Here is a 27,861-nt window from a genome sequence, read left to right on the forward strand (position 1 = left end):
CATGAAAAATCTAAGCAGGCACTCAAGAAAAGAAAGAGTTAGAAATCACAATAGATTCTCTCTCTGAAATTGGGCAAAAGTAGTTAAGAAAAAAAAGTTGGTAGTATATTTTGTTATTGACGAGTTTACCCTTCTTTAGGCATGTGTCACACTGGGCTGCAGAAGCTCTGCACACGAGCATCCTCCCCACCACACTTAAGGTGAGAAGCTGTGTCTCATTCATTCATCCCTGTATCCCTGGTACATAGCCCAGTGCCTTATACATAGTAGCGACTGAAAAAAGGTTGAATGATTTAAGGCAATAAATGTATTCCTAACTCCATGTAATCAATTAGGTGTCAACTCACGCAAGAACATTCATAATTTCATTTTAGCTAACAAGCATTGTGTAATTTGATGTTTTCTAAAAACTCTGCAAAGCTATTAAATGGATTTTAAGCTCTGAGTAACAGTTATATTTTAAATGCACTTAAAAGACAGTATATAGTGAAACATTAAAAAACACTCCTACAAATAAAATAGAAAATAGTTGGTTTCACTGTGTATAACACGGAATGAGATTGTGCTGGTATGGTGAACATAACGTAACTAGGCACTAATGCTGTAAAATGTTTGTTACAATGACAAGAACATTACAAAGTGAATTAAAAGAGGCCCTGGAATTCCGGTTGGCAAAGTCATAATGGGCAAGCAGGAGACTTAGTTAAGGCAGAGTACCACCTTCTCCACTCAGACATGATCGGGGGAAGGCTGTTTCCCACCCCCTCAGGAACTGGTTCAGTCCAAGGGCTCACTCCCCACTACCCAAAGGAAATGATGGAGTATCAAGCATGGTGGACCCTTTCTGGACTTCTCTCAATTCCAGCTCCAACAACTCTCTCCAGCTCCAGTCTAGAACAAAAATAGGCAAATTATAGCCCGCAGGCCAAAGTGGGCCAAAGTTGGCCACCTCCTGTGTTTGCATGGCCTGCAAGCTAAGGATGGTTTTTACATTTTCAAATGGTAAAACGGAGAATCATCATTCGTAACACATGAAAATCAGGTGAAATTCAAATGTCAGTTCTATAAAGGAAGTTTTCATTGGAACATAGTTGTGCTCATTCATTACATGTCGTCTACAGTAGCTTTAACACTAAGTGGCACAGCCGCCAGTGACCTTACAGCTCTCCAAGCCTAAGATATTCACTACCTGGCCCTTTACAGAAAAAAGCACGCTGACCCCTGGGCTAGAGCATTTCTCTGTGCTCCCAGCTGCATCTCATTTCTCAGAGATAGTCCACTGCTTCCCAAGGTAGACGCTAAACTTGACAGATGTCCATGTTGGGGCTGTATTGTCCAAAGCTACATCGTTACATATAACATAGTGCAACTCATCAGGATGGGCCCAAAGACAAAGTAACAAATTGCATGTATACAGAAGGCTCTGAAAAGGAAGCACAATGCAAGCACATTACAGGCAGCACAGTTCAAATCTTTTAGCAGACTACTACACACAGTTCTAGGTCACACTACTGAAAGGTAAACAAGAACTACAGAGAATTTGGAGGTGGACAGATGCTTAAAACAGCTCAAAAATAACCACTACAAAAATGGGATTAGTTGGCCCAAAGAAGAGAAAGGTGAGAGAAAGAACTACAATCCTGAGGGTGTCAACGCTACATTTTTTGATAGGTGAAATCCCTACGGACGAAAATAATTGGCAGCCTAAACTAAAATCTCACAAAAGAGAGAGCTAATGAATCAAATGTAATTCTTAATGAGACTGCCAATCCCACCTTAGGCCACAAACTAGACCCTTAAAAAGTAATCACTTGTCAAATACTGTAAGTCTTCAACTGACATATTATAGGAATGTTCCTTTTTCAGAAACATCTGGCATTATGTAAGTTACCAGAGGAGGTGTGTTATTAATGTGCTGAGGTTCAGTTACATTCAAGTAACTAAAAGGTAACTAAGTTTCATGACCACATGCCTCTCCACAGGACCAAACTGGGGGAAACGGGCTGAAGTTACAGAACTTGTGATATATTCAAGAATGCTCACACAGTGGGATTTTAATTACTCTAAACGATTACTGAGGGTGAAGAATCTTTCCAGGACACCATTCAACTAGAATAGTCAGTCTGCAGCTACCTGGATGTTTTCCTGACGCAAGGAGAACAGGTCTCAAACAGCTTTCCTCCATTGCTATGATTCTGTCATTTTAACTCTCCCAATTCTTATGAGTAAGAGCCTGCCACATTGATCTCTTTCATTTTGTCTTAAAGGGGGTCAACATACACACAACTACAGTCTAAAATAAGCCTTACTATCCCAAATTAAACTTTGATTATAACTTTAATTACAACTTATTTTAAATTATGAGAGGGAATATATTTCCACTAAGTAGAAAAAAATGGGAAAATAGGCATGGCCCCTAGATATATCTATGACCCTATGTACCTTATTTCTTCAAAATGTCCAACACTTGTACACAGTAAATGAAGAAAACACAGCATATTTCCTATCAGTTTTGTGACTTTCAAAATACAGAATCCTTGAACACAATACACTCTTTGAATCAATCTCAACATTGCAATTAGTAATGCAAATCCTGAAAGTTGCCCTAAATGTAATTCTGATCAGCCTGAGTTTTTCAACCTCGAAATTCTAAGGCCTGTGTTCCCCTAACACCCTTCCAACGGTGTGATGCTCACACGAATCTGACTCACTAAACTTTCTCCACGCCTACATCACCTATACAGGATTTTAACACCAAAAGTACATGGTATCTTCAAGCCACTTCTACAGTCTTGCTGTAACCTTACCAGGATAAACTTTTCGTCAAGTCTCATTATACTTTTTATTTAAAGACCTGTGGTAGTGAAACAAAGAAAACAAACCCCCTCCCCCTTTTCTAAACCATATGGCAGCAAATTGAAGTTAACTTATTTTTTACTAGCTCAACGCCTTTACATCGGCCCTAAATATTTCTCTCTTTGTGCCCTGGGACAGCCCTAGAGCTGTCTGCTTATTTGCAACTGTAACCCCATCATGTTTTTAAACCGCAAAACTGAGTCCAGAACGCCCCCTGACCACTAACAGACCTCACCATAGTCACTGACCAAAACCTGGTTTAGGTGGACGGTGCACGCCTGGCGAGGGGCCCACGGCCGGCCGGGAGCGAGCCCCCCTCCGACCGGGTGACCGAGCAGGGAGTTTGCTCGCCTGGCCGGGCCGGATCCGCCCCGGGAACTTGGTTACCCGAGCTCAGGGACGCGCCGAGGCCTAGCCGCGAGGCCGGGGCGGGCTCCGGGCGGCGGGGTCTTCCCGTTCCCCGGCCGCAGAGCCTTCCCGCCCGCCGTGCGGTCGCCCGCAGGCAGGGGCGCTCGCCGTCGTCGCCCGGCGACCGGACGCGCCCGCCGGGTCCCGGGCCGGCTCCTCGGTCCCCCGCCGCCGTCCGCGGCCGCACTCGGTGGCCGCGCCGGGCCCTTCCGGGACGGCGGGAGCGCTAGGCCGCGCCGCGGCCCGAGGCTCCGGGGCCGGCCGGGAGGGCCGCGGCGGCCGGTATCAGTCCCGAGGGCCGGGCTCCCGCCGGTAACGGGCCCCGCCGCCTCCCCTCCCCCTCCCCCGCCCCATGACAGTGCAAACCCTCCGGCCGGCCCGGCCGCCCCGCCTCCGGCACCAGGCCCAGCTCAGGGCCGCGGCCGTGGCGGCGGCGGCGGCGGCGGAGCCCCGGCTCCCCGCCCTCGCTCGCTCGCTCCCGGGCCCGGCGCCCCGGGCCCGCCTCGGGCTCGGCCGAAGTCTCCGCCGCTCCCCGGCCGCCCTCCGCGGCGCCCGGCCCGGGCGGGGTAGGCCGAGGCCCGGGCGGTGGGGGTGGGGGCGGGGGCTCCTCTCACCTTCATGTCGGGACATCCTAGTTCAGACGGTGGCGGCGCGGCCCCTCGGGGCTCCGGCTGCAGTGTCCCCTGCGGGGTCCCGGCGCTGCCCGCGCCGGCCGGCCGACTCCCACTCGACTCCCGGGCTCGGCCGCGGGGGCGGGGTGGGCAGGGGAGCGCTCCCGCGGCGGCGGCGGCGGCGGCGGCGGCGGCGGGGAGGCGGCGCGGGGCGGGAATGGGGCCGGGCCTGGCCGCGGCTGAGCTCCTCCAGGAGGCGGGTCCGACGCGGCTGCTCCGCCGGCGCCCGCCGTGACTCGGTCACTCTCGGGCCCGCCGGCTCCCGGCTGCGGCGCCGCGCTCCGCAAATCCCGCTCCTCCCCTCCCCCGGCCCACCCCCCGCCCCTCTCCCCCGGCTGCCGGCCGCCGCCTCCTCCTCCTCCTCTTCCTCCTCCTCCGCCTCCTTCCGCCGCCCGCACGCCGGCCCCGCCTCTCGCTGCCCGCGCCGGGCCCAGCCGCCCGGAGCCCCCGCGGCCGGAGGGCGCGGCGGGGGCAGCGCGGCGGCGGCGGCGGCGGCGGCGGCGGCGGCGGCGGCGGCGGCTCGGGCGCGGTATTTGCCCGCGCTCGCCGGCAGGTCGCGGTCGGGCGCCCGAGCCCGGCTTCGGCCTGGGCGCCGCCGCGCCGCCGCGCAGCGCGCAGGGAGGAAGAGGAAATGCCCGGCCGCCGGCGCCCGCCGCTCGCCGGTTCGGCCGGCCCGCGCGGCCCGAGAGGCGCCCGGCCGCCCCCAGCCCCGCCTGGGGCCGCCCCGGGCCCCGGCCGTCGGCGCCCCCTCTGGTCCCGGCCGACCGCGGCGGCGGCGGCGGCGGCTTCCCGGCGGCGAGCTGCGATCCCGAGAGGCTCCCGCCCTCGGGCGCATGGCTGCCGGGCGGAGCACGGGCCGCGCCGTGCGGGCCCCGACCCCGAGGAGAGGTTGCGGACCGGCCGGGGACACGTGTTCGTCTTTCTTTTTAAGCCAGCGGCCCCGAAGGGAGCGGCGGCTGGCCTCCGGGCGTCGTCGGTGTTGCCCGGCCGAGCGATTCGCGGTCGGCAGGGCGTGGGCGCGGGAGGCCAGCCGGGAGGCGGCGGGGCTGGGCTGCTGTGCTCGGGAACCGGCTCCTTCCGAGACTCCGCTCCCGCCCGCCGGGTGTCTGGCGGGACCCGCGCAAAGTGTGTTACAGCCCCTCGGCCCACCCTGCGTGCGCTGCTCTGCACACTGTCGGGGTGTGTGTGTGTGTGTGTGTGCGCGCGACCTTTTTTTTCCTACCCGTGAACTGCTTTCCCGTTTCTTTTACATTTCTACCCTCTTCCTTGTCAACTTTGTTTTCAGGCATTATTAGTTCATCACATATTTATACTGCTCCTTACCACGTGTTAGTTGGTAGCGTGGCTGGTGGAAAGAAGTCGCACTTGGGAGTCAAGACATATCTGCCATGGATTCTGGTTCTAATCTGTGTAACCTTGGACAAGTTATTTAACCTTGCTGAGCTTCCGTTTCTTTTGTCTCTTTTTTTGGCTCTTGTTTTAATTTGCTTTTATTTTTGATTTTTTTTTTTTTGCATAAACTAGAACCGTACTCCTAAACTAAGTCTACTGAAATTGGACTCTAAAATACTGCTTGCTTTGGGATTACTCACCATTACTAGTGTGATCTGCCGCAAATGACTCCGCCTCCTTGGGCCTTGGGTGTCCCATCTTCAAAATGAGCGCGATTCCAGATGATAATAATAACAAAAATAACAACAGGCATTTGGAGGATTAAGTGCTAAAATATATATAAAATATCTAGCACAGGACACAGCAAAAGCACAGTTTGTTACCATACTTCATTAAGTCTGATTTTAAGAAACTTCTTGATTTCAAAGATATTAAAAACTGGTTTTAAAGTCAAGGAAGTAGCTATTAAGTCACTCAGCTCCACCCAAGGGCTGTATTTGGTAGTAACTAATGATGAACTAGGTATCGGCCTAACGAAGGTTTAAACAAACTGGGATTTTAATGAGGACTTTTGTCACCAGAGTTATTTCCAATGCCTCTACTAAGCTTTTGCCTAAATTCAGCCCAGCACAGATATCGAAGAAAGTGTTTCACCTGGGCTGTAATTGGGGTTTTGGGGAACAGGGAGAATAGGGCTTCAAACAAGGCTGGCTAACACCGACTGAATGCTTCCCTGCGCTGGAGCCTTTGTAACATTTTACAGTACTGCGTGTGTGATCAGGATACCAAACTCTTAGGACTCGCAATTTCTTGGGCTGTAAAAGTGAAGACACCACCACCCGTATAGTTTTGTGACGAATAAATGATGTCTAGCAATAAATTAGTTATAGAGATTAAGGCATTATCAGGTAAATATATAGATATAGTCAGATAAAATGCTGGAGCAGGTAGGAGAGCTGAAGAATACTGCTGAGCTCCATAAAAATGAGTCTAGAAGTTTAGTTTGCTTTGGTTTGGGGAATGGTTAACTAATCCTGCTAAGGAGAGCGTACAGGTGGCTGGCTAAACCTGAAGGAAATATCAGATCTTTGACAGTTATTTTATTGTTTTTAATCAAGCAAAAATAAGAAAATTAAGAATCTGAAAAAAAAAAGGCTTTTTTCCTGTCTGAATAAGAGTAAGCAGGAATATTACGGTTATTTGGGGGTTTCATGCCTGGAGGAAACATTTCCTCAATTAAACTAGAGGTCAGGCCCTTCGGTTAAAACAACCCTCTTCTTGCTCTCCTGCTGAATAGGAGATTGCATTTCCCAAAAAAGGAGTAATTTAACCACTCATACCAAATTGTTCATCAAATGATTTCTGTTCTTCAGAAACGCTCCCTCCAGTCCTTTCCTTTCCCTGCACTTCCTGGAGTTCTCCTTCCGTCTCTTGCCTTGCCGACCCAAATTCCATGCTGTGGCCCAGTTGTGTTCCTTAAAACGAGCTAATGCATGTAAATATTGGTGAAATCAGAATAAGGTCTGTAGTCTAGTTAATTGCATTGCGCGAATGTCAGCTTCCTGGCTTTGCTATTTTTCTATAGTTTCATAAGATGTTACCGTTGGAAGGGGCTGGGAGAAGTGTGCAAGGGCTTGCTCTGCAACTACTTGTGAGTGTGTAATTATTTTATGAAGTAAAAACTTAAACTGTAGGGACAGAAATCAGATCAGTAGTTTCCTGCAGCTGAGGGGGTGGGGAATGGAGATGGACTGCAGAGAACCTTTTGAGGCGATGAGAATATTCTGTCTTGATTGTGTTAGTGTTTACTGTATACCTTTGTCACAACTTACAGATCTGTAAACCTAAAAGATTACACTTTACTTCTGTACAAATTATACCTCAATAAACCTGACTTAAAAAAAGAAAAGCAAGCTCTTGTGACCCCAGCCTCCTGTGATCTAGAAGGTGAACTTTAACTTCTCGTATAAGGCCCAGCAATCTTTTCCAGCATAATGACTTTTCCTTCCTCTGCCCATGTACCCTGTGCTTTCTTGTACTCTTAATTCTGCCTCTGGGCCTTTGCATGTGCTCTTCCCTCTGCTTACAGGGAACACAGGCTATTTAAGCCTAAATTCTAATTCCCTGCACTCTGTTAAGCCTTCCTTGCCTCTCAGGCACACAGGAATTTCCTCCTCTGTGCTCACTTACGCTGTACATAATTTTTAATTAATTTTCATCTCTTTTCTCAGCTAAAATGCTTCAAGACAGGCAACCACATAATCCCTTTCTGTCTCTGAGATCCAATAGTGTTGAATGGGTGAATGAATGAATGATTTAAAGCTGGAAGAAAGTTTAAAGGAACCGTTCTCAAAGACTGGTCCAGGGTCCTCAAGATCCTTTCAGAGGATCAGTGAGTTGCTTGGGTTTTTTTATGTACTTGAAACAGCACATCTCAATAGATGCACTGTAGGAGCAGCTAAGAGAATCCAGTACACCAGAAATTGACACAACCTTGTAAACTGACTGTACTTCAATAAAAATGTATTAAAAAAATTTTTTGGACTACATAAAAAAAGAGAATCCAATTGTCTTCAGTTAAACTAAACATTAGTGATACTATTTACAAAAATGTAAAACAATGTCATACTTCCAATTTTTTTTGAGAAATTATTTTTAAAAATATTTGTGTTATTAGGAAATAGGTTATTTTAAAAGACGTTCTCAGTTTTAATTTTAATTTAAAAAATCAATAATACACATTATTGATATGATAAAAATCATAATACAGATTTTTTTAAAAGCTCTTTGGGGTCTTCAATAATTTTGAAGAGCGTAAAGGGATTCTGAGACCAGAAAAGTTGAGAATCTCTGCCTTAGAGTCTGTTACATCTCCTTCATCGTTCAAGTGAGAAATGATGATGGCGGCGAATTGAGTTACATGTAGCAGCCTTGGCGATAAGCACTTTACTTGTGGGTGCTCGTATATCTTCATTTAACTCGTAAGGCAGGTGAGGCACAGAAAAGTCAATAGACTTGGCCTCATACCTAGTCAAACTAGTAGAGCCAAGATTTGAGTCCCCTTGTGTTTCAGGGGCCCTGCTGCTAACCACAGTTTTCTGCCGCCTACCTGGGGGCTTGGGAGGGTCAGAAAGTGTCGTGCTGTCTCGTGTCTCACAGTTCTGCTCTCCGCCAACCTCACAGTCAGTAGGGCCTCAGAGCCTCCAACTCTACAGTTTTCATTTCAGAATTCTGCCACCCTGAGGATTTTCAAGCACAGCCTTGCAATGCCTCAATTTCTCAAAATCTAACCACGCGCACCTGCACTTCAGCCACCAGCTCCCCTCCTGACCACACCCGGAGCCCTGATGCACAATTTCCTGTTTTATTGTGACTGCTTGCTTTTCTAGCTTTCTTGCTCTGCCATTAAATCTCTCTTATTTTAAAATCTTATTAATTTTTGGGGGGGGGGAGGTAAATAGGTTTTTATTTATTTAGTTTTAATGGAGCTACTGAGGATTGCACCCAGGACTTTGTGCATGCTAGGCAGGCACTCTACCACTGAGCTATACCCTCCCCGCTTAAATCTACTGTTTTACTTCAGTACCTCCGCCCCGTGATCTTTCCACTTGACCTTTTTTTCAGACTGAATTCTCTTCCTGATCCAATGTGTACCCTCTGGGTCAACTAAAACTATTCTTATTCATGACCTTCACCTCTTTAGACCCCTCATTCTCAAGCTGTACCACCTCTGCAAACTCCCAATCCTGAATCAATTGCATCACAAGTCACACACCCCCCCATATATCTGCTTGAGGTACAGAACACAATGTAAAGAAATGGTGGAAATACGCAGATTCCGGGGTGGTGAGGGAAGAGCTGTTACAAAATCTAGTGGATCCACCTGCAGTTGGGCCTTAGTCCCACTGAGCAGTTCTTGTCCTATCAGTATGCTCTGCCTTTCTCAGATTATTATAGCCCTTCACCACCTGGCCTCAACTGCTTCCCAACCACGTCCTCAACAGATAACCTCACCCAGTGCACGGAGGGAGTAAAGTTCAAGCAGCAAAAGCGTCTTCCCCTTCCCACTGTGAACCTCCAGAGGAATCTGTACGAGTGCGTCCTGCTGTCCCGTGCCCTCGCTCCCACCCCAGCAGAGCCGAGATGTCCTTCCAGTTCAGTCCCACCTCTGCTTATCCTGATTCATCCCATCTTGGATCCTGCCTCTTCACCACCTCCTTGACATCTCCTCAGCCTCTGCTGGTTTGTTTCCCTTGGCTGAGAAACACTCCAATCCTACGCTCCCTCTGGTTAACGTCCTATGGTTTTTTCTCTTCTTCATAGTCACAATTCTTAAAGTCACTCACTCCTCTTCCTCAGCTTTGTAACCTGATTCATCTGATTGCTTGGCTTTTGATGCTGTGGGCCACTCATCTTCAGTGACACCACTCTCATCTTCCCTCCCATCCCTGTGCTCTTCCTGCATCCTCTGCTGGTTTGAGCAGAGTCACCATCGACCTAGTCAGTTACCCAGCATGAAACCCAACAGTCATCTAGACTTCGCTCCCGTTTATTTCCCATGGCCAGTCAGCCACCAGTGGACTTTATCCCTTAAACGTTGGTCAGATTCACCCCCTTTCGCTCCATTCCCATGGCAACCAAACCGTCCCAGGTTGCTACCCTCCCTCCTCGAGACTCACAGTGAATTTTGTGTCCTCACCACCAATCATACTCCCTTCGGTTGTCCTTTGTTCCACTTCTGGTTAGCTTTTTTTTTCCTTTTTTGACTAAATTTTCAAAACTATAAAAAATAATACATGCTTACTGGAGAAATTTTGAAAAATATAGAAAATTTTAAAGAAAAAAATTAAAATCACGTATGAACTTACCACACAGAGGTAAACGTTGCTGTATATATTTTTTATATTTGATTTCCAATGTTGTGTTAGTTTCTGGTATACATCATAGTGATTCACTTTTACATATATATATATGCTTTTTCATATTCTTTTTCATTACAGATTATTATCAGATATTGAATGTAGTTCTCCATGCTATACATTAGGACCTTGTTGTTTATCTACTTTTTATATAGTAGTTTGTATCTGCTAATCCTAAACTCCTAAATTATCCCACCCCCACCCCCTTTCCCCTTTGGTCACTGTGAGTTTGTTTTCTAAGTCTGTGAGTCTTTCTTTTTTGTAAATAAATTCATTTGTGTCATTTTTTAAGATCCCACATATAAATGATATCATACGGTATTTTTCTTTCTCTGTCTAACTTACGTCACTTCATATGACGATCTCCAGGACCATCCTTGTTGCTGCCATGTTTTATTTTGATGTGTTTCCTTCCTAGAGCCATTGTTCAGAGTCACCAATGGATCATGTAGTCCACTGTTTAGAGCCCTTCCATGGCTCGCCATCTTCTACAGACTGTCACTCAGATTCCTACCGAGGTCTGAAGTCGTGGCGGGGTCTGCCTCTGCTTACTTCAGCTTGTCTTCTGCCCCAACTGTGTGATCCGTGTTACATGGCTGCAGAGTGGTCTCCTTTCTTTCCTGTCTCTGGCACATCTGTACCCAATTCTTCCTGTAACAGCCTTAACCTAAAATCATCTCCTTAGAGAAGCTTTTTCTAATATAAAGTCCTCTTCCACCACTAATTTTTTTTAATCTTGTCTATTTCATTACTAACAATTCACATGAATTGGTACAACTATTCCAAAACACGACTTCAAAGAGCCACAGAGTCTTACCCAGTCTTGGATATGGCAATCCCACTTCAACTCATTTAAATCATGATTGATACATGCAAAGATTTTAGATACAAGGATGTTTATCACAATGGGTTTTTTTTAATCTTTAAGATTGAAGACAACCTAAATAAATGATGGTTTATTCAAAGCCAAAGCAGCTAGAAATATATTTGAGGTATGTTTTCAATAAGAAAATCAGGCTTCAAACACATAGTGATCCTTCTCTAAATGATGTGTATACATGGCGCCTTTTTTGTTTGCTAATAAAGCAAATACATAAAATAAAGACTGAATGGGCAGCATACTCTTTAGTGTGTAATATGAATGATTTATGTTATTTGTTCAATTTATACATATTTATTGAGAGTCTTCTGTGCCCACCGAGGATACAAGGATGAAAAAAACCATGTCCTCATCCACGAGACGTTTACATTCTGGTGACAAAATTAATTGAATTGCCTTTCTGATACATGTTGAGTGTCATGAGAGCTTATGATGTGGATTGTAAAGGATTTTTTTCCTCCCTTAGTTTTGAAATTTTCTGTAGTGAACATGTAGGGGTTTCATAGCCCTTTGTTTCTTTTTTTTCCCCCTTTCTTTTATGTTTGAAGAAGCTTATTGAAATAAATGGAACTAGAAGTTGGTGAGTGGAGGGCCGCAGAGTGAAGAGGCTGCTTCTGATGATTTGGGGAATGGGAGAGGCTCCAGTGTGTTTAGAGGCTTAGGGGAGGGTGTGTGTGTGTGTGTGTGTGTGCACGCATGTGCTCGCATGTGTGTTTATTTGTGTCTGTGACCAAGTGGGGCAGCGGGGAGGTTGGAGGAGTGAGGAAGAGCCCAGGTGAAGTTAACTTCTCCCCAGGAGGTAGGACACTTCATTCTCTGCTGACAGCCATCAACGGACACAAAGTGGTCGGTTTAAAGGGGTGGAGCTGTGACAGTTGTGTCTCGGGGCCTTCTGTTTTCTCAAAATGGAAGATAAGTTCGTGCCATTTTGCACCTCTGTGCCTAGTAAGTTTCTACTCCTTCCGCCTTTAAAAAATCAGCTGGAGACCCCTGCCTTTGTGAACCATTTCCTGGTCCCTTCCTTCAAGTGTGCTTGGGCCACTTCCAGTAGAATCGCCTTCCTGGGGGGTTGAGGTGGGGAGCGCTTGCCTGTTAAAACCTTCCCAGCCCTTGAACACTAGCTGGGATTTACTGGGTCAGAATTTCTGAGGGGTGGGGCCCGAGGATCTGCATTTGAAAGAACACCCAAGAGGATCCTGAGTATGCATGCCAAGTTGCAGAATCGCCCAGTGAAGTGCTCCCAATTCACGTTACAGTTCTCCACGACTGCAGTTAAACGTCTTCCTCTCCCAGAGGGCAGCCCTTGGGAGGGAGTGTCCTTCACTTACAGGCTCGGAGACCGCTGTGCACCTGGTTACTGCAGAGGGCTCTGGGTGCTGATTTGTGAAGTGAATGACTTTTCCAAAAAGAGCCCTGGGGGCCTGATCCCCGGATCCGCAGTTTTCCCTAGCACATCATGGTTTATCTCCATAAGCCTCCGAATTCTTCATGAGAGCATTTCCTGCTTCAGCTACGCCCAAAAAGCATATACAGAGGGGTGGGAATAGCTCAGTGGTGGAGCACGTGCTTAACATGCACGAGGCCCTGGGTTCAGTCCCCAGTACCTGCAAAGGAAGGAAGGAAGGAAGAAAGTAGGGAGGAAGGAACGTCGGGGGAAAAAAATTACATGCTAACTGAAAACCTCACAAACTCCCAGAGAAAGGTCCTGGAAGAATGGGACTTGAGGAGGATGGGTTTCTCTAAGGGAAGTCAGCAAATGAGGCCCTTTGAAAGCGAAGTGAATGGAATCCATGCTAAATGGGTGAGCCATCCCCTGCAGCCTGCGGGTGTGGCTTCTCAGCGTATCACCTGTCTCCCCGACACCCATTAAAGAGCTCTGGAAAAGAGCCTCAGAATGTAAGTTAATAAGGTGTGTGCTCGGCAGGCAATGAGTCATAATAACAAAAGGCTTGTGTGTGTGTGTGGCTTGCATGGAATCCCGAAAAGGGGAGGCCGCAAGGTTAGAAATGATGGTGTGTCTCCCACCTTGTCCAAGGACAAAGATGCTCCGAGACGATTGGCCACTGCTGTTCATTTAGAGAGAACTGTCCGAAGGATGGCCAGTTCGTTTTAGGGGAAACCAGTATGTCTCCCAAGAATAGCTAATCCCCTTTCTTTACGTCTTGTTGAGTCTTTGTTGGGCACCTCCCGTGGGTCAGGGGCTGCACCAGCTGCTGGAGACGTGAAGGTGGGCAACACAGGAGCAGGACCTGCCCTGAAGGAGTCGGCGTTGGTCTCTCGGAGTTGGTCTCGCTCAGTCACTCAGTTCCCAGCCTGTAACCTGGGATGCTTTGTGGATTTGCCTGCCAAGTGTAGGCCGCTGAGCAAATGGCCAGAGCCAATTATTTGGCCAGTTAGACGTCCTGTTCTCATACTAATAACCTTATAGTTTTGAGTCACTTATGACTTGGATGAATGTGAAACAGCCAGTTCCGCGGAGTCTGATCCCCTCGGGACAAATAGATACAAAAGTGGACCTACTGGTGAGCTCGACAGACATCCTGGCCCCGGGGAAGCCCTGCATGGCCAGCAGCCTGCCTTCAGTGGCTCTGGGTTCCTGCACGTCCTCAGCTCATCCATTAGGATGGCCTGGGTCCTGTCCTGCCCTAAAGGCCCCTGAGACATTGTGGGGAGGATGCTTGAATTCCTGGGTGTCTCACATTCCAAGGACTTGAGTCAGCAGAAACCACCGGGCCCTGGATTGATTTGAAAGGAAATGGAAGCAGGACCAGCTGATGTTAAGCAGAGGGTGGACGTAATGGGAACAACTTTGAACTGGCCACGCCTGTGGCTTTGAGGGCGTCACCCCGCCCTGCCCCGCCCCAGTTCCTAGTTTCCCTGAAAGAAAACTTGAGAGCCCAAACCAGGATCCTTAGCCCCGGGTAATTCCTAAAAACAGTGTTGCACAGACCTGGCTCTGAAAACCATTCACTCAAGGGCAGATGGAGCCTGAGGCTTACATTTCTTAAGAAAGAAACACAAAATTAGACACAGGGCCTTAGGAAGCAAGAGACCTTGAAGCTTAAGCTTCAATGGCTTCATGATAAACCACCAATGCATTCATGCTGGAGGGTGAAAATATTGGATGTCAGTGATCCCAAAGGATCAGAGGAGTTCAGGATTTGCAGATACTAACTACTACGTGTCAAATTGATACACCGCAAGGTTCCTACTATATAGCACTGGGAACTATATTCAGTATCTTATAATAGCCTATAATGAGAAAAGAAAATGAAAAAGAAATATATGTATGCATGTATAACTGAATCACTATGCTGTACACCAGGAATTAATGCAGCATTGTAAACCGACTATACTTCAATAATAAAAAAAAAAAAGACCACGCTTTATTGGGATTAAGTGTCGTAGCACCACGCCCTCCCTCCGAAGCCTTTTCTAATCCCTGTCTGCAGCCTGGTTCCTGATGCTGAGTTTCGCCTTGTCCCTCTGTTGCTGGCCTCTGTCTCAGGCTACCTCAACCAGGGTTCTGAGTTTGTTAGACTCTTTGGAACCCAGTGCCCTGTGCTCGCTCTCTGAGTCTCTGCTGTCCCCCATCCCACTGAGGCCAACTCTTCAGAACCCTCATGGGGAGGACTCAGGGACCACTGGCCTAGAAGTACCAACAGTCACTCTGTCCACCCAGGGGCGTGTACTCCCTCACATAGAACACCAAGTGCGATGTCTGGCCCAGAGGGATCCTGTTTAACGGTTACTTACTGTTGTCATCGTCACCGTGGAACTAAAGCAGGTAAGGTTTGGGTCCCAAAGAAGGAGGCAGGCAGAGCAGTTAAAAACAGTAAGCCTATTTCAAAGCTTGCTGGACATTCCCTGACCCCTGCCATGTGGCCCCAAACTGTGTTCCACGTATCTGGTTGCTGAGGTTCACCCGGACCTTTCCTGAACCAGGACTCCCTCCTGGTCTGTGCCTTTGGCTTTGCCCTTGGCTTGTGGCCAACAGTCCTTTCATCCAGTTCCGTGCCCCCGTGAAGTCGGCTCTCCTGCTGCTCGCTGCAAGTGACCTCCTCCTGAAGACTGAGGGTTGTTCACTCCCCTAATGACCCGGGGAAGTCTGAGGAGCTGGTCCCTCGGAGAGTGTCTGGTACCTACTGGTTTCCTTCACTGTATATAGACTGCGGGCAACAGGCATCTCTTAGGCAGGGAACTGGACACCAGTGAACGTGGGCCTTGAAATAGTAAGACACAAAGAATGGGTTTTCCCAGTTGTTGAGGTGTTGCTGACAGACTCTGGGAACAGAGAGGACATCCACCGTCAAGGCCATGTGGCCGCTGGGGAGAGTCAGGCAGGAGGTCATCGGGGAATAATTGAGAAGGCGGAGAAGCTTCACCGAAGGGAAGAACAAGCCTGAGAGAGAAGACCTGAGGCCTTCTCGGGGCCTGGTCCTGAGCCTGGTCCGTAAGAACAATGTGGGATGGGTGGATGAGCGGGTTCCAGGAGGGAAGGAAAGAGAAAGAAAATAAACAAGAAAAATTCTGGCAAATCAAATAAATAAATGAGTCAGGAGCAAGATTTGGCTTCCAGGGACCTGGAACCTTCCTTCCCTGTCTCCCTCCTTCCCTCCTTCCCTTCCCCCATCTCTCTCTCTCTCTCTTTAATGAGGCCATTTCCCATCCTGGAACGGCGCTGACTTTCGTCCCCACCGGGGTGGCAGTCTGGCTGAGCAGGGCCCTGAGTGCTGGAAGAAAGCCGGCGGGCTGGGTTGGAGTGTGGCGTGGGGCCCGCAGGACCAGCGGAGAAGCACAGTATGAAATGGGTCCCGTCGGTGGCGGGGCTGAGCAGGGCGCTGGGTTTGCAGAAGGAACCCGCAGGATTCACTGGAAGGAGGCCTCAGGAGTGGGTACCAAAACGGAAGAGACAGAACATTGGGCGTGAACTGCTACATCAGCAATGCAGCTCATCGGTATAGCAGTGTGTACCTGTGAATGCTAGTCACCTCCCGCAGACTTCACCCCTTTAAAGGGTGAACTGGGCAGATTTTAGGATATTCACAGAGTTGTGCCACCAGCCCACTACGGGCGACTAGTTCATCTCCGAGTCTGTTAGCCGTCACTCCCTTTCTCCCTCCCTCCAGCCCCGGCTACCAGTAATTCACTTCCAGTCCCTGGAGCTGCCTATTCTGGACATTTCACATAAATGGAATCATACAATATGTGTGAGGCTTTTTGTGTCTCTTCTTTCACTTAGCACGGTGTTTTCAAGACTTCCCTGTGTTGTAGCATGTAGCATTCATTTCTTTTTTTTTTTTTAATTTACTAATTGCAGTCTGGTCAGTTTGCAATGTTGTGTCAGTGTCTAGTGTACAGCATAATATTTCACTCATACACATACATACGTATATTCTTTTTAATTATAGGTTACTCCAAGACATTGCATATATTCTCTTTCATATTCTTTTTCATTATAGCTTGTTACAAGATATTGAATATAGTCACCTGTGCTGTACAGTAGGAACTTGTTGTTTATCTATTTTATATGTAGTAGTTAGTAGCTGCAAATCTCAAACTCCCAATTTATCCCTTCCCCCCCGCATTCATTTCTTTTTATGGGTGAATGATATTCTCTTATGTGCATACACCACCTTCTGTTTACCCATTCATCCGTCGATAGATATTTGTGTTTTTTTACGCTTTTTGGCTAATTGAATAATGCTGCTGTGGATGTTTGCGTACAAGTTTTTGTGTGGATGTGCTTCTGTTTCTCTTGAGTATACACTCAGGAGTAGAGTTGCCGGGTAGGGAACTCTCGGTTTATCTTTTTGGGGAACCACCAAACTGTTTTCCCACAGTGGCTGCACTATTTCACATTCCCATCTTCAATATATGAAGGCTCCCCAGCATCCACACGTCCTTGCCAACACTTATCGTTGTCCATCTTTTTTTTTTTTAATGGAGAGGCTGGGGCTTGAACCCAGGACCTGGTGCATGCTAAGCAGCGCTGCACCACTGAGCTGTGCCCCCCACCCCATCACTGGACACCTTTTACTAGAGCCGTCCTAGGGGAAGTGAAGCTCTACCTCAGTGTGGCTTTGATCTGTTCTCTAATTGCTAATGATGCTGAGCATCTTTTCATACATTTATTGACCATTAATAGATGTTCTTTGGGGAAATATCTGTAACAATGGATAACTTTGACTCTCCATGCACGTATCCACATTCCCCAGTACAGGCTGAGACTGTGCACAGTAATTGCTTCTTTGGTTGCCTTTGGCAATTGGAGTGGAGGGGATCATTCCCAAGGCTTTGTTGAAGGAGGGTAAATGCTGTGCAGGTTCAAGTTTTCCCCCAGGGCCGTTCTTCTCGGCTGTCGAGTGCTTTACAGTGGGGTAAAAGACACAGCCTCGTGCTTCCCAGCCAAGGCTCTGACTTCTCAGCTGACCTGCCTCCTCTTTCTCCATGAATCTGTGTAGACTCCCACTCATAACCACGACACGCTGTGGTGTATTACAGTGGGGATTAAATCAAGGCTTAAATGTGGGCAGCACAATATTCAGCTATTCGCACCGGTTCAGTGATGCCGGTTACTTAAGGTCTGCATCTGTTCTGACTGGCTGATGCACAGGTGATAATGGTCAGCTAACACTTGGAGGACCATGCCTGTATATACAGCATCCAGCTCACATGCTTGGCACACAAGGTGGGTAATCAGTAATTTCCTTTCCTTTTCTTTTCTCCCTTTTTGGGCTCCTTTATGTCCCACCACCATGGAGAACAAGCCATTGGTTGCTAGTGTCTATTCTTCATTGTCTTATATCCCTGAAATTTCACTTAATCCTGGACCCTGGAGGGTGCTCTGATGTTTTTTGGTGGGTGAGTGTCTTGTTTTCATGAAAACAAGATCTCAGTGACTTTTGGCAGTTGCTCATCATCCCAGAATTTCCCCCATGAGCCACTGGGTTTGTTAACTTGATGACTCCTCTTGAAAGGAAATCTTTCTGTGTAGACACACTGGGTTCACACTGGGTCATGTTCTCACTCATGGATCCCCACGGTGGTGGTTAATCAACTGGTGTAACGCTGGAGAAAAAAAAGTGTCGATGGTGGAATTGTTTGTAATGGCGAACACATGGAAACAATGTAAATGTGATTAATAAGGGGCTAATTAAATAGAGCACGGACAGCCATGCAGTGCGGGGTTTGGCACATGCTTTCTGTAAAGGGCCAGATAGTGATGTTTCAGGCTTTGTGTGTCGGATGCAACTATTCATCTCAACTGCTGTGCTGCAAAAGCAGCCCCAGACAATGCGGAAATGAATGGGCTCGGCTGTGAGCCAGTGAAACTTGATTTGGGTGCTGGGCCGGCCGTCTCTGGCCTGGAGGCCATGGTTTGCTGACCTCTGATACGATGAACTCTTACCATGCGGCTATTAAAGAGAACCAAATAGGATTACATGTTTTGACAAAGAGATCCATCAAGTTGTTTAAATACATACGTGTATTTTGGGGGTGGTGTGTGCAAAATTGCAGACACATTTGTATCGGCCTGAAAAAGTCTTAAAGGACACATACCCAGAACTTAATAATTGTCATATCTGTGATTAGGATTCAGGAAGTGGGAGGCTGGTACAGATGGGCTGTCTTTCTTAGCTTATTGCTTGAATGCTGTCCACAGAGAGAGCTTTGCTTTTGTAATTAAATACAATTCAGCTGCGTTTGGGATTTTTTTTTGGGGGGAGGGAGTTAATTAGTCTTATTTATTTTTATAATTAATTTATTTTTAATGGAGGTACTGGGGATTGAACCCAGAACCTCATGCATGCTAAGCACACACTCTACCCTTCATTGCAATTTTTTTAAATACAAACGAATTTTACTAGTCTTAGTCATAATGTACATAAATTCGTATGTTACATAAAGTAGGACAATCTCATAATCACAGTCACTGTTACCCAGTGCCTCTAAGCCACAGCATCACATGGTTCTGAGTGGGAGTCTACACAGATTCACGGAGAAAGAGGAGGTAGGTCAGCTGAGAAGTCAGAGCCTTGCTGGAGAGCCATTGCAGGCCAGTCCTGGTGCCCGTGCCCCTCACAGCCGGAGCAGGAGGGAGACTTGCAAACAAGTGGAGTTCCCGGCCCTGGAATACGTGCGCCACAGAGGTGAGTGCCGGTGAGAGGGGATCCTTGTGCAACAAGTCGCGTCTGAGCCACAGCTGAGTCACTCTGAAGTGCGAATAGGAGTTCGCCACATCAAGCAAGGTAGGCGGGACGTTCCAGGCAGACGGAGGAGCAGAGATGACGGTCCAGAGATGGGAAATACTGCCAGGGGCACCCTAAGAAGCTGAGAGGTGAGGCTGAGAGGCCACAGATCAGGAAGGGGAACTAGTGGAGGGTTACAGCCAGGAAGTCAAATTTGAGCTTTAGAGAGACTTTCTGGCGGAGGAGAATGGGTGGGGAGAGCAGTTAACCATCTCTTGTCCACGCTGCCCTTACCTCTGGGCCATTCTCCAAGCTGCCCGCTCTGCTTATGTGCCCTTCTTCCTTCTTGGCATGGCCAGTTCTCCTTCAGCCTTTAAACTTTTATTTATTTATTTTGCTCTTCTTAATTTGATTTTTTAAAATTTTGTGGAGAGATAATAGGTTTTTTTTTAAATTTATTTTTAGAAGAGGTACCGGGGATTGAACTGGCCTTCTGCATGCTAAGCACGCCCTCTATCGCTTGAGCCGTACCTTCCCCCACTATTTTGCTCTTTTGTTGTTGTTAACGGGGGGGGGGGGGGGGGGACTGGGGACTGAACCAGGACCCCATGCACACTAAGCATGTGCTCTACCACTGAGCTATACTCACCCCCACTCTGGTCTTTAAACTTTCAAACTGAAAACCAAGAAAAGTTAGCTGACACCCTCACCCTGTCCCCAGCCACTCCCAGCTCGGTCAGGGACCCCTGCTTTCGGCTCCGTGAGGAGCAGGGCATTTCTCTGTCTCTGTGTGAATTCCATTGCTCTATTTAGTTAGTTAGTTAGTTAGTTAGTTAGTTAGTTAGTTAGTTAGTTAGTTAGTTAGTTAGTTTTGCAGGGGAAAGTAATTACGTTTATTTACTTGTTTTTTTATTTTTTTTAATGGCGGTACTGTGGACTGAGCCCAGGACCTCATGCATGCTAGGCATGCACCCTACCACTGAGCTGCACCCTTCCCCTCTTTCCATTGCCTTATGATTGTATTTGTGTTTCTAAATTACCTCTGGACTGTGGTTTTCCTAAGGCAGGGGCCAGATCTCCCTAATCTTTGGTTTCCAACACTTGGTATAAAAAACATGGCATGGGAAAGGTGATGAGTAAATACCGGGCTGGATGAGTAAACAGATGAACAAAAGGCTTAGGGGGGAAATAAGGGCTATTTGGGAGGTTGACTCAGGATAACCTGTCAAGTGACTGGGCGGGGCGGTGCTGAGGGCGGGCAGTGAGCGGGTGGCATCTAAGACGACGCCAGGTTCTCCAGTTTGGAAGTAGGGGAGGTCTGAACCGTTCTTACTTACAGTACTCTGACAACCAGCGTGAGGGTTTTTCCCTCACACCAGCCAGTTCTCCAACTCTCCAGACCCCAGAGGGGTGTCCAACAATTCGATTCGATTCTGGCAATATCTCCCAGGCGTTAGTGTCAGACTCCGCAGGTTAAGGGCTCAGCCCCACAAGTCTGCCTCTACTTTACACGCCAAAGGCAAGTCCCAGGTTCCCACCTGCACCGCTGACCCACCAGCTGTCAGTGGGGGGCTTCTGCAACCCCCTCTACAGGGCCAGTAATTTGCTAGAATGGCTCACAGAACTCAGGGAAATACTTTACTCCCATTCACCAGTTTATTATAAAGCACACAACTCAAGAAGAGCCAAACAGAAGAGATGCGGGGAGGGCATAGCTCAGGGGCAGGGGGCGTGCTTAGCATGCACGAGGTCCTGGGTTCAATCCCCGGTACCTCTATTTAAAAAAAAATTAAAAATTAAACTGAATTACTACCTCCCCCCATTTTTTTTTTAAAGACAGAAAACAGAAGAGATGCGTAGGGCAAGCAAGGTGTTGGGGGGAGGTGGTATGGCTGTGCCCTCTGGGTGTGCCACCTCCTGACACCTCAACATGCACATGCCACCAACCCAGAAGGTCTTTGAGCTGCGTCATTTAAGGATTTCCACGGTGGTTTTATTACAGAGGCCTGGATAATTAAATCATTGGCTGTTGGTAATCTCCAGCCCCTTTTCCCTTCCCAGATGTCGGGGGTTAAGACTGAAAGTTACAAGTCCCTAATTATTTCTTGGTCTTTCAGGTGACCAGCACCCATCCCATCTAGGTCTGTCTAAGGGTCCCCATCTGCCAGTCATTTCATTAATATACAAAAGACACTCTTATTCTCCTGGGGATTCCAAGGGACAAAACCCAGATGTATTACGTACCAAAAACCAAAGATACATGTAGGTTTTCCACCTACTATGAAAAGCTTTGTGCTTTCACAAACCTCAGGGTTCGATCTGTGTCAGGTCCTGAGTCTCCAACCTGCAGGTCACATGGTTGGGTCCAGCTGCTGGCTGGTGTGTGGACCCTCCAGCTTGGTGATAATGGCACTAACCAAGGCAGGAGATATGAAAGGAAAGCAGATGTGGGAAAGAGGATTGTTCCAGTCATTTAGTGTGTAGTGGCACCAAACAATGAAAATCATTTATTATTGTCTTTCACGGTCAAAGAAGTTGACTGACAGCCCCATCGCCTCTCCTGGGCTGAGCTAACAACCCCCAGGCCTGGCTTTTGACTCATCCACTTCCCATTCTCTTCCATGACTAACGCGTCTGTTGTATCTCAGTGCAGGGCAGAATACCTCTTTCTGGCTTAGCGTCTTTGCTTCACCAGTGTATTCCAGGAACCTTTTCTTTTCATTAATCTTCACAAGGAACCTCTTACCTACAGCCAAGCCTCTAGCTCTGGCCTCTGGCAGCTTGCAAAATAGTGTCTCATGTGATCCATGCTCAGGGGGTCACATGTTAGGGCTGTTTCTTGCCTAAAACCAAAAACCTGGCATGCACAGGTTTAAGCAAAAAGGGAGTTTATTGGCTAACATAACTCAAAACTCCAGGAGGGTAAATCTAACTTTAGCCCTGGTGGGATAGAAATATCAGGACCTTGAGTTCATTCCTTGGTGATTTAATCTCACCTCCTGTCTTTAGGCTCTATTCTCGGCAAGCTCGCGGTGGCAAAAAAATGGCTGCAGTAGCTCCAGCCCATTCCTTTCTGGCCCAGTTCTAGGCGGAATGAGCGAGCCTCTTATCTAGAAGAGCCTTCAGCACAGCCCTGAGGGTCCCTCCCATGCGGCCAGTCTGATTGTTTCTTGGCCCCTGAACCCACCTCTGAGGTCGAGGGCCAGCAGCAGGCTCTTGTGCTGGATAAGGAGGAATGAATCCTTGGGGTGTTTGGGGAAGCAACAAATGTTCACTTTGGGTGGGAGGGCAAAGCTCTGAAACCCCACCCAGGCAGAGCTCAGACAGCCAAGTGCCTGGTAGTTGGCAGCTTTTGGGAAATCCTTCCATGCAGGATGGAAACACGGCACCACTGAGTCACGGCCTGGGACTTGGGTGGAAGCTGCATCTCGGCTATACGGTTCAGGGGGCCCCAAAGGGTGAAGATGCCTGCTGGCCGAGCCAGGATCCTCCAGCTGCCTGCAAAGTTTTGGTCTTTGATATTTAGCTGCTAATCTCTCTAGGGATAGACAGATGAGGAGACAAAACCCAAAACACAGGATAGTTCAGGGAGTCAAGAAATCTCTTAAGGTTATTCCAGCCTTAGCCCTTATTCTACAGGTTTCCAATTCTTTTTCCTAGATGGGAGCTAGCAGCCCAGTTTATTCATTTGCTCACGCATCTTATAAACATTTACTGATCACCTACTCTGGACCGGGTACTGGAAGTATGAGGGTAGATAAGGCCTAAAGTTAGTTTTTTGGGGGGTTCACAAGCCAGAGTTGGGGAGATTGCCTTAACAAATGACCGTCTTGAATCTGATGACTGCAAAGAATAAAGGTACAAAGGAAAAGCTTTGGAAGGAAGGAGCAGCCTTTTCCCCCGCGGCTGAGCCATTTGTGCAGTTTCTCAGCACCCAGGGGGGTTGCAATCATCTCAATCTGTGCCTGGAACACGGGCCCCGTATTGCAAAGGGGAGGGTAAAGTTGGCACGGATTTTTTTTTTTTAATTGAAGTATAGTCAGTTTACGACGTCGTGTCAATTTCTGGTGAACAGCATCATCGTTCAGTCACACACATACATACACATATTCTTTTTCATATTCTTTTTCATTATAGGTCACTACAAGTTATTGAACATAGTCCCCTGTGCTGTACAGTAGGACCTTGGTGTTTATCTATTTCATATATGGTAGTGAGTGTCTGCAAATTTCAAACTCCCAATTTATCTCTTCCCTCTCCCTCCCCTAACCCTGGTAACCATCAGTTTGTTCTCTGTGTCTGTGAGTCTGGGCACGGATTTTATTTAGGAAAATTTGGCAATAACTAGCAAATGTTTTCCAGCATCTTCTCTTCAGGGACTGTATTTTTCCTTGTATATATAAGAAATTACATATATACAAGGTTTTTCACTGTAGCACTGATGGTAGTAACAAAGACTGGAAATAATCTTAATGTTCAACGTTAATTAAAAAAAAGATGGTGTGATAACACAGATAACACAAAGGAATACTATGCAACTATAAAATCAGAGAGGAAGCTCTGTATATGCTGCTCTGGAACATTCTCCATGATATACTGGAAAGTGAAAAAGCAAGTGTCTGAACTGTGTTACAATATGCTGCCCTTTTAAGAAAAAAGGAGGAAAAATTATATATGTATCTTGTATATGTACAAACTAGCTCTGGATGGAAACAAAAAAACCTTAGAATTCCTTTGGGGAGAGGAACTGGGTTTCCAAGGAATGAGGAGAGGGAAATGTCGCTGTGTACTTTTTACCATTTGAAATTTTAATGTAGTATCTTTTTAAATGTGGTGTCTTTTTTTTTTTTTAATAGCACCCCTCTCCCTACTTTTCTTCACTGAGGATAAGGAGGGGGATCGCGTATTGTGTCTCTGGAAGGGTGTACCTGGCTGATTCCATTGCAATGATCCTGTATCCTCCACCAGAAAGCCATCTTTCTTCACATCGACTAGACTTGAATTTTCAGTGTTACCAGTAGCTGCTCAACCTAATGTTAACTTTCATTTCCTTTTCCACTCCCTGCGAAAGGCTTTGTGCTTTCACAAGCCTTGGGGTTTGGACCGTGTCAGGTCCCAAGGCTCCGACCTGATGGGCGCCTGGTTGGCCCCAGCTGCTGGCTGCAGCTGTGCGGGTAACTCCAGCATCTCGGGCTTTACAGCTCGCCAGCTGTAGCTGTTTGAGTTCAGCTCGGTTTGCTCCTTGCTCTGGGGCTGTTCCAGTTGTCAACTCTTCCTGCTCTGACGGGGAAAGTCCCCTTTAAAGCCACGTGCTTAAAACTGAAACCAAAGTGTAACGGCCACATGGCCACCACAAAGGCGGGACCTCCAGTGCCTCCTAAGTCCTGGCTGAAGTCCTCCTTCACTGCATGTTCAAGGCCAAGGCAGTGGGAGGAACTAGCTCCTGGCAGTTTCTAAATCTAGACTTGTCTTCCCTCCAGGGAGGGGCTTTGTCCCCTGCCTCTCTCCCCACTGTGCCTTTTCTTTCCTGGTTCACATTTTAAATTTAGCCAAGAATTGCAAAACATTTTTTAAAGGTGAAAAGAAGCCACAGGGTGACCCCCCCATCTCTTTCTCCCTCAAACCAAAGAGAAGGGTTGAGGAGCCAACTCCCCTATTTCCCTTAGAAACCCTAAGTAGGGGGTTGGGTGTACCTGAGGGGCCAGGCAGAGAAAGCAAGTGAGAGTAGCCACCCAGGAGTCAGGGAAGGGCGGAGATGGGGAGAGTGGAGAAGATGCAAGAACGACACTCTTATACCGGAGGCAGTCACTCCATACTGGTACCCAGGATTTTTTTTTCCTGAGTGGCAGAGGCATATGCAAAAAAAATTTTTTAACGCTTTTTAAAAAAATTGAAGTTTAGTCAGTTTACAGCATTGTGTCAATTTCTGGTGTACAGCATAATGTTTCAGTCATCCATATACATACATATATTTCTTTTCATATTCTTCTCCATTATAGGTTACTACGAAATACTGAATATAGTTCCCTGTGCTACACAGCAGAAACTTGTTGTTTATCTATTTTATGTATAGTAGTTAGTGTCTGCAAATCTTGGATTCCCAACTTACCCCTTCCCACCCGCGAGATTTTGATGTGACATTTCATGCATTTATAAACCATTGTAAGTGTCCCCATCCAGGGTAGATGTCCTGGGCACATACTCTCCACCCCCCCGTCCCCGTTTTCTCGGGTGCCCCTCGGCTGGAAGCCTTCAGTCTGCTGGGACTGCCTGAGGATGGCTGTGCGATGCTTGACCTTTGTCTGGGTCCTTTGAAGCTGCCGAAACGAAACACCACGGACTGCGTAGCTTATAAACCATGGAAATTTATCTCCCACCATCCTGGACGCTGGGAAGTGCAAGTTCAAGAAGCTGGCGGATTCAGTGTCCGTTACCCCGAAAAGGTAAAGACCCCGATTCTTGACATACAACATAAGTTTACAGTCCAGAGATGGTGAGTTGTGTAGTGAAAGACTTTGGAAGTTTTATTTAGAAAAGGAAAAGGTACACCTCCAAGAGTGGGAGGCGGGCTGAGCCAAGGGGAAAAGCAGTGGGTTTTGTCTCCCTTCCTCTCACACCCTCGCTTAGACATGGTCTCTTGATTGACTGGTGGCTCTTGTCCCTGGAGCAGAGTCATGTTGGCCCCTTTGCGCATGTCCTACCCATGATGCACACAGAAGAACCCGTGGGGGGGCCTGAACTGCAAGGCTAATTATAATACAATGAGCACTGGTTCACGTCCGGTTAAGTCCTTTCTGCTACCTTGCAGTCGTGGCTGTTGGGTTTTCTAACCGGTTTCTCGCTGGCACGTGTTTAGAAGGAAAGCCCTTTATGCTGGAGGCGGGGACAACTCCGTCTTCCGGACCCTCCTCCCTCTCCTCCACTTGCCTGCCCGGTGCCCCCACTTACCTAATTACCTAACATTTTGAAGGCTTGTTTCCTGGTTCATAGACAGCTGTCTTCTGGCTATGTCCTCACAGGAGGAAGGGGCTGGGAGCTCTGAGCAGCCTCTTTTAGGAGGCACTAACCCCATTCACAAGGGCGGCACCCTCATAACCTAATCACACCCAAGGGCTCCCACCTGCTAACGCCATCACCTTGGGGACTGGGATTTCGGCATATGAATTGCGGGGGTTGGGGGTGAGGTCGGGACACAAACATTCAGAACTTAGCAGCCTTGAACCACGCAAGTTCCCCTTGCCCTGTGGAACCAAAAGCTGTTTGATCAACGTGGCATCTCACGGAGAGGTCAGCCCTGGATTTAAATGGTTTTATTTGTTGTTCTTTTACTGTTGAATCTGTGTCTCGACCATCTAGCATTTCAAAATTATTTAAAATTGTTTATGCCTTTACAGATTGCCTTTTTTCCCCATTTACTGTTTTTGGTAACAGTTGCATTGAGACCGAATTCACATACCCTACTAGTTGCTCATTTAGATTGTACAATTTGTAGCTTTCGACATATTCACAGAGCTGTGCAACCCCCACCACAATCAGAATGTTTCCATCACACCCAGAAGAAACCCAGCCGGCAGCAACTCCACGTTTACTCCTCAGGACAAATGTTTCCAGCTCCAGCCACCACTTCCACTGTCCATGGACTTGTCCATTCTGGTCATTTCATATAAACGGCATTATGCAACCATATGACCTTTGTGCTTTGTGTCCTTTCACGTAGCAGAATGCTTTCAAGGTTCATCAGCGTTGTAGCACGCATCAGAACCTCTTTCCTTTTTATTGCTGAATAAGGCTTCATTGAGCGGATATACTGCGTTTTGTTTATCTGTTCATCAGTTGATGGACTTTTGGGTTGTTTCCACTTTCGACTATTGTGAAGAGTGCAGCTGTGAACATTCAAGTACAAATGTTTTTATTGTGGTAAGATAGACATAATATAAAAGTTACCCCTTTAACCACTTTTTAATTGTCATAGAATAGTTAATTAAACGTATAAAATGCTTACATTGATCAAACTGTATTTGTTTTAGTTCCACTTCTTTTTTAAAGTTTTGGTAATTATCTTAAAAATTATGATAAAATATACCTAAAGATAAAATTTGCCATTTTAATAATTCTTGAAGTGTACAGTTCAGGAGCATTAAGTATATTCACATTGTCATGCAACCGTCACCACCACCCGTTGCCAGAACTTTTTTTATCTCCCCCAACTGAGACTCCACCCATTAAACAATTACTCCCCATTCTTCCCTCCCCCCAGCCCCCCCGGCAACCACCATTCTACTTTCTGTCTCTATGAACTTGCCTCTTAGTGCCTCATAAAAGTAGAATCATACAAAATTCACACTTTTGCATCGGACATCTTGTTTAGCACAATGTCTTCGAGTTTCACTCATGTAGCATGTTTCAGAATTTCATTCCTTTCTAAGGCTGAACAATATTTCATTGTATGTACATGCCACATTTTGCTTATCCATTTGTTACAGACAAGTTTTCATGTGGACCTATGTTTTCATTTCTCTTGGGAATATATGTGGGAGAGGAAT

At 47.3% G+C, this 27,861-nt stretch overlaps 1 protein-coding gene and 1 long non-coding RNA gene across 2 annotated transcripts in view; one reads left to right on the top strand and one right to left on the bottom strand.

Annotated features, from left to right (window-relative positions):
* KCMF1 (potassium channel modulatory factor 1) overlaps window positions 1-4,038 on the bottom strand; it is a 64,768-nt gene extending 60,730 nt beyond the window's left edge. The window contains exon 1 of the mRNA XM_064481956.1: window positions 3,879-4,038. Within this exon, the coding sequence (XP_064338026.1) occupies window positions 3,879-3,894 (16 nt within the window). The 5' untranslated portion in view covers window positions 3,895-4,038. The remainder of the gene's footprint in view (window positions 1-3,878) is intronic.
* A 14,850-nt stretch (window positions 4,039-18,888) lies between these two features.
* On the top strand, window positions 18,889-27,257 carry LOC116149566 (uncharacterized). Its single transcript, XR_004133185.2, has 3 exons — window positions 18,889-19,467; window positions 24,175-25,761; window positions 26,811-27,257. It is a non-coding gene; the product is annotated as an uncharacterized LOC116149566 (long non-coding RNA).
* Window positions 27,258-27,861: the final 604 nt, after the last annotated feature.

This window comes from Camelus dromedarius, chromosome 33, assembly GCF_036321535.1.
Source record: "Camelus dromedarius isolate mCamDro1 chromosome 33, mCamDro1.pat, whole genome shotgun sequence".
NCBI lineage: Eukaryota > Metazoa > Chordata > Mammalia > Artiodactyla > Camelidae > Camelus > Camelus dromedarius.